Source organism: Ruditapes philippinarum, unplaced genomic scaffold, assembly GCF_026571515.1.
Source record: "Ruditapes philippinarum isolate M1 unplaced genomic scaffold, ASM2657151v2 ctg12297_1_1_1_1, whole genome shotgun sequence".
Lineage (NCBI taxonomy): Eukaryota > Metazoa > Mollusca > Bivalvia > Venerida > Veneridae > Ruditapes > Ruditapes philippinarum.
In genome coordinates, this window is record NW_026859264.1 from 1 (window position 1) to 11,574 (window position 11,574).

At 35.5% G+C, this 11,574-nt stretch overlaps 1 protein-coding gene across 1 annotated transcript; it reads right to left on the reverse strand.

Moving 5' to 3' along the window:
- Positions 1-2,595: 2,595 nt before the first annotated feature.
- Positions 2,596-11,279, reverse strand: LOC132755879 (uncharacterized). Its single transcript, XM_060746811.1, has 4 exons — positions 10,490-11,279; positions 8,213-8,281; positions 6,926-7,094; positions 2,596-6,274 (listed from the first exon to the last, which is right to left on the reverse strand). Exons 1-4 carry the CDS (start codon positions 10,943-10,945, stop codon positions 6,165-6,167), a joined length of 804 nt encoding a protein of 267 aa, XP_060602794.1. The 5' UTR covers positions 10,946-11,279; the 3' UTR covers positions 2,596-6,164.
- Between the last annotated feature and the right edge of the window lie 295 nt (positions 11,280-11,574).

The following is an 11,574-nucleotide window of genomic DNA, read 5'->3' on the forward strand; positions in this document are numbered from 1 at the left end:
GAAAGAGTACATATATGATTGTGAAAGCATTGACTTTTCTGTCTTCATTTTGGCATGGATGTTGATCAAGAACATTAGGTGATCCCTATTGATTTCGAAGTCACTGGGTGACAAGGCCAAGGTCACGGGGTTCTTTACTGGTACATGGGACCTCAAGTGTCCCTGTGCGCATTATTTCAGGCACAAGCGGGCACCTTAGTAGAATCATCGACGTATCAAAAGCTAGTTGAATAGCTTGTCTTGTGAAAGAATCCCAAGTGCCTGGCGGTATTCGAACTTTTTGGATGAACGGCAAGTGGCTCGAAGGCATACACTTAACAACACGGCCACAAGCTCCATATCCTGCAGTTGTTGCTTTATCTGATCTGTACAGTGGCAACATAACCGTAAGAGTTTGGGTCATAAACTGCATTTGGATCGTAGAAAAAATCGCATTCCATCATTAACTTTAAGTACTTGGTTTAGTTGTTTGTTGGAATAGAGAAAATCTCAAATCTCAAATAGCAACTGAGTATATCATTTCAAAGTATTGATGAAAGGCTCTTTCCTTTTTGCATCAATTTTACAACCCAGAATTTACGCAGCAACAATTCAACCAGATACGGTGGCACAAATGTGACTTGTATGTGTGTGTGTTTTTATCAATGTACTGTGCACGAGATACTATTTCGTGGTTACGAGTTACTAAGTCGTGGCCACGAGATAATTATATCCTGGTCACAAGATACTATGTCGTGGCCACGAGATACTATGTTGTGGGCATGAGATAAATAAAAATCTGGAAACTAAGTGATCCCCCGGAAGCATTTATCACAACAAAATAACATGAAAAATGCAGACTCGGTATGATTGAGTCTATACATGAGGGATAATGAGTAAGTGCAACATCCCTCACGCCCCCTAGCACCGGCTTGAGCGGTACTCATTTCGCAACACTTGCTGGCATCAATGATCCCGAAGGACCAGAAAAATATAACAACACTGGAGTGAATTACGGGGCAACTTTTTACAGCTGCCACACAGCACTTGACACCTGCTGTTGTGAAGTATAAAAATCTAGAAACAAAGTGATCCCCGGAAGCATTAATCACAATCAACATATGTATGAAAAATACAGACTCTCTTTGATTTAGTCTGCACAGGAGGGATAATGAATAAGTGCAACATCCCACACGCCACCTAGCACTGGCTTGAGCGGTACTCATTTTTCAACACTTAATAGTGCTGGCATCAATGATCCCGAAATACCAGCAAAATATAACAACACTGAAGTGAAGTACGGGAAACTTTTTACAGCTGCCACACAGCACTTGACACCTGCTATTGTGAAGTATAAAAATCTTGAAACAAAGTGATCCCTCGGAATTAAACAAAACATAATTACATGAAAAATCGGTTTGATTGAGTCTGCACAGGAGGGATAATGAATAAGTGCAACATCCCTCACGCCCCCATTAAACCTTGCAGAAATTACTGGTAATTTACCAGTAATTTACCAGTCGTTTACTGGAAAGTCTTAGGAATATGGACTGGAAAAATTCCTTAGAAAGCCTAAGAAATCCTAAGAATTCTGAGTTACTGGCTGGCGGTAATTGGAACGATTAGAAAAACTGGTAATGACTAGAAAAAAATGTGAAACCAGAAATGTCTTGGAGTGCCTTGTTCAGAAAGATTCCAGTAACTAAAAATGACTGAGAACGACCTGCCCACGGTAATTGGAACATTTTTCCAGTTATTTCAAAGACCCAGTTATCCCAGTAATTCAAGGAATTGTATGATCTTAGGAATGACTGAAATTGCCTGAAACTAGAATTTCCTAGGATCGCCTGAGAACGACCTGCCCACGGTAATTGGAACATTTTTCCAGTTATTTCAAAGACCCAGTTATCCCAGTAATTCAAGGAATTGTATGATCTTAGGAATGACTGAAATTGCCTGAAACTAGAATTTCCTAGGATCGCCTGAGAACGACCTGCCCACGGAAATAGGAACATTTTCCAGTCATTCCAAAGAACCAGCTTATCCTTGTTATCCCAGTAATTTGTGGTAATTCTATGATCTTAGGAATTACTGAAACTGGGATCACAAGGATTGCCTTTTAATGTAAATTCCTGGTAACTGAGACAAGAGGGCCAGGATGGCCCTGAGGAAGCTCACCTGTATTATAGGCCCCCGGGGCAGGGCCAGTTTAAACCCCAGGGCTTTTATTTGAACAAACTTGAAAGACACTCACTAGAAGATGTTTCATGATGTTAAGTTTTTACTACACACATATAATGAAAAACAATGACTCCTTCCCCCTCATCCCCTCTGGCAGGGCCAATTGTAACCCAAGGGCTTTTAATATTTGAATTAACTTGGTATACACTCATAAGATGTTTCATGCTAAACATCTAAGCTCTAGCTCATTGGGTCAGAAGTTATTTAAATTTTTTTCTTTCGGTTGCCATGGTTACCAGAGTACTGCATGGAATTAAATTTTTTGAACAATTTTTAAAGGTGACCACCGAAGGAACATTCCTGTTAATTTTAGATGAAATTGGCTTAGTGGTTTATGAGGAGATGTCATTAAAAGTAAAAGTTTACGGCCGGACGCCAAACAAAAAGCGATCACAGAAGCTCACCTTGTCACTATGTGACAGGTGATCTAAAAATATCAATATATGTGCAGCTTGGAATAGAATATTCATCCCTAAAAAAATTGGGTGTTGTGAGTGGAATAATTTTCGTTGGTAAGCCCTGATGATGCCCAATTGACAGGTACTCAAGGGACAAATATTCTGATCTGAACTGCAACAAATTACAGATATTATTGTTCTATCCCATTTGACATTTCATTGGCATATATTGATTTTTATTAATTGTTAATATAGGACTAAAAATTTAGTACTAAATTCGATTTGATTTCATACTCATTTTATTCTGTTATGAACATTTTATCAAACAAGAGCTGCGTATACATAGAATGTGGCATGCATGAATTCTTTGCCAAACCAATTAAAGTAGCCGCTGTAGAATATTTGTTAATTAGTACTAAATTCAACTTGATTTCATATTTGAATGTATGCTGATATACAATATATATCGCCTCTGTTAATATTATTTTTTTCATTACACAAAAGTCATATTTGTATAATATTCTTGTATTATTTTTCAAACAAGAGCTACATATACATAGAATGAGGCATTCTTCACATCTCTGCCAAACCAAATGTTACAAGTAGCCGCTGCAGAATATTTGAGCTGTGTCATGACAAAACCAACATAGTGGGTTTGCGACCAGCATGGATCCAGACCAGCCTGTGCATCTGATCAGGATCCATGCTGTTCGTTTATAAACCATATTGCAAGTACCGAAACTGATAACGAAGAGCATGGATCCTGATCAGACTGCACGGATGCGCAGGCTGGTCTGGATCCATGCTGGTTGCAAACCCACTATGTTGGTTTTGTCATGACACGGCTCATTTGTTCCAGAGCATCTCATTCCGTTTTAGGTACAATATTCATGTAGTTACTTACGATACTAAGCTAAAATACATATTCTGTTACAAATAAAAATGATTATGAAAACAACATGAATTTACTGAATTAAGCAAACTAGAAAAACTCTAGTAAAACATCTAAAATTAGGTAACAGCAAATGAGATAGCAAGCTTAAATTTTAGCATAAGCCAGTACCAGGCCGAGGCAGCATTAATAATCTGTCTTTTGGTTTTTTTCTTCAACTAGATTTGTTTTTATTTTTAAAACAAAGCATCATTGGCATTTTTGGAAGCAATTAACCATATTATGTTGACACTCACAGTTCACCACAGATGAACTTATGACATCATCTGTTATGGGCGTAAAAATCAGAGGTCAAGCGTAAATTATGTGTTTAATCGTGTTTTAAAAAATAAAAGTTCTTTTTAACTTGTTTTTAACCATAAAATAAAAATTTACGTGTTAAAAAATATCCTTTATATATAAAGTTTCACTTAAGTGTGGTAACATCATTAATAACAACATACAGGATCTTTAAAGGGTAATCGATGAAATAAAATTTCATATAACTGTTACACAATAATAAACAAGAAATGTCGAACAACACAATAATGCCCCCTTTCTAGCCATTGACTCACACTATTGGTAATTTTGAAACTTGCAACAAATGGGTACCTGGAAGTGTACATTTATGTACATTAATGTAAAAAAGAAAGATAATGACCTACTAGTTATAACCAATCAATATATGAAATATAGAGACCTTGACCTTTGATCTAGTGACCCAATGACTAATCAATATGTGAAATATTAAGACTTTGTGATAAAAAGTTTTCAAAGTAATAAGCAAAAACCATATTTACATTTAAAGCCCCTGTGGCCTTAACCTTTGAACTGTGATCCCAAAATCAATAGGGTCATGTACTTCATTTGGCTATTCAATATGTAAAATATAAAGACTTTGTGATAAATAATTTTTATGATAATGAGCAAAAACAATTGTAACATTAAGACCCCTTTGACCTTTACCTTTGACATAGTAATCCCAATGTCAATTGGGGACATCTACTTTTATGACCAATCAATGTGTGAAATACGAAGTCTTTGTGATAAAGGAACCTGTGACCTTGTATCCTAGTTACCCCAAAATCAATAGGGGTCATCAAATAGATATGACAATTCAATATGTGATATATGAAGAATTTGTAATAAACAGTTTTCAAGATAACAAGAGCCATGTCAACATGGCCATCCCCCGCCGAATGTGTTTGCTCATTGGAAGAATGTATATGTAGTAGAGCCGAATAATTCCATTTTAAGAGGTCTTTTGGTAATGAAAACTGATGGCTATAGTGATTACAGATTTGAAACCTATGTGAATACTGATGGCTGAAAATAACAAAGGGCAATTACTGAAAAATAATGCAGGGTAGGTTATCATTCTTGTGTGCTGCATCCCTCCTCAGTAAAATCTATCCACCTATGAAGTTTCAAGTTGATACCTCAAATACTTTTGAGAAAAAAATTGAATTGAAAAATTAAGTATGAAAAAGAACAAAGGGCAATAACTCAAAAATTATAAAAGGTAGAGTTATCATTCTTGTGCAGTGCACACTTCCTGAGTGAGATCTATGCACCTATGAAGTTTCATTTTGATATCTCAAAGGCTCTTTGAGTTATGCTCTGGACAAAAATTAATTTTGAAAAATAACAAAGGGCAATAACTCAAAAATAATGCTGGGTAGAGTTATCATTCTTAAGCACTGCACTCCTCCTCAATGAGATCCATCCACCTATGAAGTTTCAAGTTGATACCTCAAATACTTTTTGAGATAAGCTCTGGACAAAATAGCATGAAAAAAAGGGCAATAACTCAAAAATTGTATAGGGAAGAGTTATCATTCTTGCGCACAACATTCCTCCTCAATAAGATCTATCCACCTATGACATTTCATGTTGATATCTCAAACACTTTTTGAGTTATGCTCCACTCAGGTGAAAAATTAGGTATGAAAAATAACAATGGGCAATAACTCAAAAATTATGAAGGGTAGAGTTATCATTCTTGTGCACTGCACACCTCCTGAGTGAGATCTATGGACCTATGAAGTTTCATGTTAATATCTCATAGGCTTTTGGAGTTATGCTCTGGACAAAAATCAATTTTGAAAAATAACAAAGGGCAATAACTCAAAAATCATGCAAGGTAGAGTTATCATTCTTGTGCAATGCACTCCTCCTCAATGAGGATTATCCACCTATGAAGTTTCAAGTTGATAACTCAAATACTTTTAGAGATATGCACCGGACAAAAATGTCGGACGGATGGACGGAAGGTCAGACGGACGGAGACTATTTCTATATCCTCCGCCGAAATTTTTCGGCAGGGGATAATAAGATATAAAAATGACACATAAACCAAAATGAAGAATTATACTTAATTCTGACCTTTAAAGCACCTTTGACCTTGACCTTTGACCCCAAAATCAATAGGGTCATCTACTAGTTATGACCAATCACTATGTGAAATATGACGACTTTGTGATAAACAATTTTAAAGATAATCCGGGGAAACCATTTGGTCTACCGACAGACAGACATTAGCAAAACAATATACCCCATCTTCTTTGAAGGGGGGCATAAAAATAAATCCTATGTGCGTATATATCATGTAAGAACTATTCATTGTCATTATTGATGAAGTTTCTCATTTTAACTATTTTTTTTCTGTTTCTCATCACAGATCTTATTGCTGTGGTAGTTACTCCAAATTTCTCCTTTATAATAGCTGAAAAGATAAACAATAATTTATTTTTCTCAATATTGTGGCAATTTAAAAGATTAAAGAAATTTTCATAATCTATTCAAAATATTAAGTCATATATATGTATAAATGTATATCCTGGATGCAGATTATATTACTAGTGACTTTGATTTTTTAAATGCTTTTGGATGCCCAACAGGTAATTGCATAAAAGATTTTTTTTCCATAAAATTCCTTTTTTATAAAGAAAAATTTTGTAACAAAATATTCAGCTCCAAACACATTAAATGAAGGCTTTGCCGTTTGGACCGTACAGCTGGTGATAATGATGCATAAACCAATTTGAAGAATTATACTTAGAGTGTATTTTAATTGTTTAAAGAGCTCACTCAAGGTCTACATGTTTGCTATTTAAACAGTTCTTATGTTGATCAATGGTCAACATCTTAAGATTTTTAAAAAATCTTTAGACCAGTGTACAATTTTTTTTTAAACATGCTTCTTTTTAGTGTAAACAGGTGTTTGTATAAATGGACATGACACTTGCACTGATTGTGTCATCCATTTCTGTCTAGTTTAGTAACAATCCATCCTGGCCAAGACTGGATGCCTGGAGCCCATGGTATTCACTATGTGAAATGTCATAAAAAACTTAAAATTTGTGTGTAAACTTACACTCCAGCAGTGTTCTTCTGATGGGATCAAGCCCCACAGCGGATGACCTCTGATTTTTTACCCCCATTACCGATGATTTCACGAGTTCATCTGTGGTGAACAGTGTCACCATTATGTGACTAATTGCCTGGCTCAACCCCATATTTTCAATTTCTTTAAGCAACATGTCCTGAAAAAATGTATGTTGTAGATATACTATGCATGTACTATTATTCTGAGAAGCACTACATTTCACAAATTCATTTTAGCTTCATAAGTTGTTATCCTTATGCACCTTTAAACATCACAAATATCAAATTACCATACACACAAAATTATTTATGATATAATATGTAAGCCTTGATAATGTAAAATTTTCTAAGTAAAGAAAAGGGTAAAATTTTTCTTTAAATCCATGCCTTGGAGAGAGTCCTATTTATTATGCTCTCAAGGAAGAGTATAAAATTTCTACTTGTTCCAAAGCCATGTCAATGGACTTTGAAAATATTTCAGGTATAACAATAACTAAATTTTAAGTCAAAAAGGGGCATAATTATGTCAAAATGTTTGATACAGTTTCCTCCTGTCTACAGGTTGGGATCATGATGATGAATAGTTTGCAAAGTTTCAAAGACAATGACCTTTGAAAATATTTGAGGTATTACAAAAACTTTAACATAAGTGGTTACCACTCGCCCACACGGACGTCTGAACGCAGACGCCGACAATCGGGTGACTACAATAGCTCTACATATTGAATAGTCGAGCTAAAAATACTAAATAATATCCACACCAAAATATGCAGGTGCACAACAACACATGTTGATCAATTTTTCTATAAAGTTAAATGACTCTTGGTCAAATACTTTTTGATCTACGTGCAACACAAAAAAACAGCAGACAGTAGGACGGACGGACCTGACAAGGGTAAATCTGAATGCTCCCGGCACAATTACAATAGCTAGCCTTTGGTTTTTTTTCCCTCAAAAGTAATTTAAATTTACATGTTTCTGTTAAGGAGTTGTCACTCTTGTAACTCATTTAAAAGGATTAATTTAAATGCTCACAGTAATTTTTCTCACTTAATTGGGAAGAGGCCTTATCCTCTTGATTTTTGGAAAAATTATCGTTAAAATTGATAATTTGGGAAGTATAAAAGCAGGTTTTAGTTCAGATATTTGGGAAAACTGCATGATTTTTAAGAAAATTTCAATTGGGAAGAGGCCCTTTTTGGGAGTCTGTTATTAAGCAGAAAAATCACTGGCTCATTTTCAGTTAAGTATATAGAATCAATAAAGCACATTATACCTTTGTATACCCAGCATTCATAGTTTGATTACTAGTGTCTGACTGACTGTTTCCTACATCTTTGTTTTTCTGAAAACAGGATCATATTATTAAAATTAATATAAATTATTTTTTAATTGCAATGTTTCCAATTCCTCCAGTTTTCCTGGAAAAGTTTGAATCAGTAATTATAGTTTTGACTAGAGTAGAAATCACACATGATTTATAAATAGGTGTTAAGAGATGTATGACCATTAGACTTCAAGATGTTGGAAATCAAGAGTTGCGCAAATAATATATATTATTGCAAATCATGATCTTGTTAGAACTTACTGGTTTAAATATGATGCTATCCCTAATCCCTAAGCTTTTTAAAACGCCGTTTTCCAGTACTTTCTGTACATAGCTCTGGGGAATTCACCTAATGGAGTGTAATCATTTAGTGAACCCGATTTTTTCAGCCTTTTTTAAAATTAAATTGAAATAAAACACTTATTTCTTTATAAGAAATAATTAAATATCATTGTTTGAATAATTCCATACAAAAAATAAAGTAAATACACAAGTTTATGCAGAAAATAACCGTATTTATTATGGAAGATTCCTCTACGTCTGTTTTAATTTTATCAATTTTCATTATAAACTATTCATTTTTTTTTTAATTTGCAATAGATATTAAAGGAATATTGATTATTTTCAAATACATCAATTTTTATTACTTTAAAGGGTAAAACATTATGATAGAAAAATAGAAATATCATGTAACTGTGTTATGTACTTCATTTGGTGTAATTCCCCAGAGCTATGTAACTTACTGGAAAACGGTGTTTAGCTAGGTTTTCGAAAAGGTCAATTGAGCATAGCCAGTCATTCCCTTTTCGGTAGAAATTGTCAGTTCATGAAAAGATTTATAATTCATTAACATGTTGACACAGAAGTTCCATCATGCTGCTTGAATTTTCCTTCATTTTGTAAAATTGACTTGTACATTTATGCACAGATTTTGAAAATAAAATATCTAAATTTATCATCTAAAAAAGGGGCGGTCTCTTTACCCCAAGACAACCCAAGACACACTCTGGGACAGATAGATACACATTTTAAGTCCCAGGACTACCCCAAGACACCCCAAAAAACTTATATATTGTGTAAATTGGGAAAGTGTTATTATACATTTATATGACAAATATGTATGGACTTAGAACTGTCAGCACTTTAAAAGTATCTATTGATATGCTCTTTATTATAAAAAAAAATATTTTGATTAAAATTAACTTTACAAAAACAACAAGACTATATGCATGTTAATCTGTTAATCTAATGAAATGTGGGGCAGATGAAATAAAAAAGATCAATATTATGTAACAGAATATGATCGATTTAATAATCAGGCAAGAAAAATGTGTCACTCATAAAATGACATGTTGCAGGATTAAACTTGCGCTACACCCAAATCCAGCAACATTGGCATTATTTCATTGTTGTAAACTATTTTGCACAAAAAAGTATATATTTATAATCTTACATTAAAAAAAAGTACAGGGAAATAAATAAAGAGAGATTCAATGTGTTAATGTGAAATCGCATAGTTACCTCCCGTAAAAATGTAAAATTAAGAGGTATTATACATGTCTGTAAAAGTGTCTATGAGTGGTCTTGGGGTAGGGTATCTTGGGGTGTCTTGGCATAAATAGACCGACCATTAAAAACGCCTTATTTACGAATGAACAGTTTAAATCACTGCAGTTCAGACTTCCTGAAATATGTCGGTCCGACGGACAATATTGTCTGATAAATTTGGATTTGGTCAGATTATTCTTTATTCAGTCTGACTGTCCAGCTTTTATCAAAATAGCATGTATACTAAATGACAGCGTTAAAAGATACCAAACCTGGGGGAAAAAAAACGAAAATTTACGTCTATGCAGAACAGCAGTAACAGGATGAAAACAATAGACCTGAGAGAAACTTAAATGACAAATAGAAGCAGGATCATGAATGGTTGTTGTACAACATGGACGAGATGAAAATATGCTGAACGGACTGTGCCAATTTCTATGGCGAAAAAAATAAAAATTTGGCCTGGCAGATTTCCATTGTATGTCAGACTGAATGTCTGACACATTTTTTAACTTTGGGGACGTCTGGCAGTTAGATATCAATGTTTCTTTTGAGACTGATAAATTGTGACTCACTGTTCATAAATATTTTTTGTCTTAAGTTAATAACTGACATAAATAAAAAAAATATCAAAGAGAAAACAATAAGAATGAAAAAAGACAAAGTGATTCGGGATACCTTTTTCTTAATCAGTTTGTCCATAGATTCTTGAATGACTGTAACCTGCCTCTCCAGAGCGTCCACTCTGTCACAACAGCTGTGACACTTGCTGGGGGAGCCATACAGGGTGGAAAATGCTCCATTTAAGTGAACGGAAGACTCTTCAGAATTATATGGGTACGTTGCTCTCGGTCTCACTGGGGAACCCCAGTAATTCTTTTCAATAAAAGAATCACCAGGGTTTTGGGAGTCCATTGTGACCATCTGGGGATGAGAGGAGCCCAAACTCTCAGAGACCGACACGTTAGAGTTATTTAAATTTGTGACCTGTTGGGCTGGATAAGTTGAAAAATGGCTCAGTGATGGTGTGACCTGTTGGGGTGGGTAAGGGGAGAAAGGGCTCTGAGTGACCTGTTGGAAAGGTGAGCTGGGAGTCAGACTGACCAGTTGGGGGTTAGAGAAAGGTGAGCTCATACTCTGATTGACCTGTTGAGGGGGAGGCAAAGGTGAGCTTAAACTCTCATTGACCAGTTGGGGGATAGGGAAAGGTGAGCTTGGACGCTGAGTAACCAGTTGGGGGGAGGGAAAGGTGAGCTTGGACGCTGAGTAACCTGTTGGCGGGAGGGAAAGGTGAGCTTGAACGCTGAGTAACCTGTTGGGGGGAGGGAAAGGTGAGCTTGGACGCTGAATAACCTGTTGGGGGGAGGTAAAAGGTGAGCTTGGACGCTGAGTAACCTGTTGGGGGGAGGGAAAGGTGAGCTGTCCTTTTGTGTGACCTGTTGGGGGGAAGTGTCCATGGAGCTCAGCTGTGCGACAGGAGAGTCTGGAGAGACAGGATTTCTATCAAGGTTAGAAGCTTCCCTTGACCTAAGAACATTTTGGATGGCCATACCAGTAGCAATCTCTGAAAAAAAAATATGCCACTTCTCAATACTTATACAAGCCCATGCCTAATCAAAACAAAATATGTTTGTAAACACATCTGCCACCTATCGGCAGTCAGTTAGTCATGTGATCAGTTAATTATGACTGACTTTTGACCTATTGACCAAAAAATCAATGAGGGTTAATTACTGGTCATGACTAGTCACTAGGTTATTGTG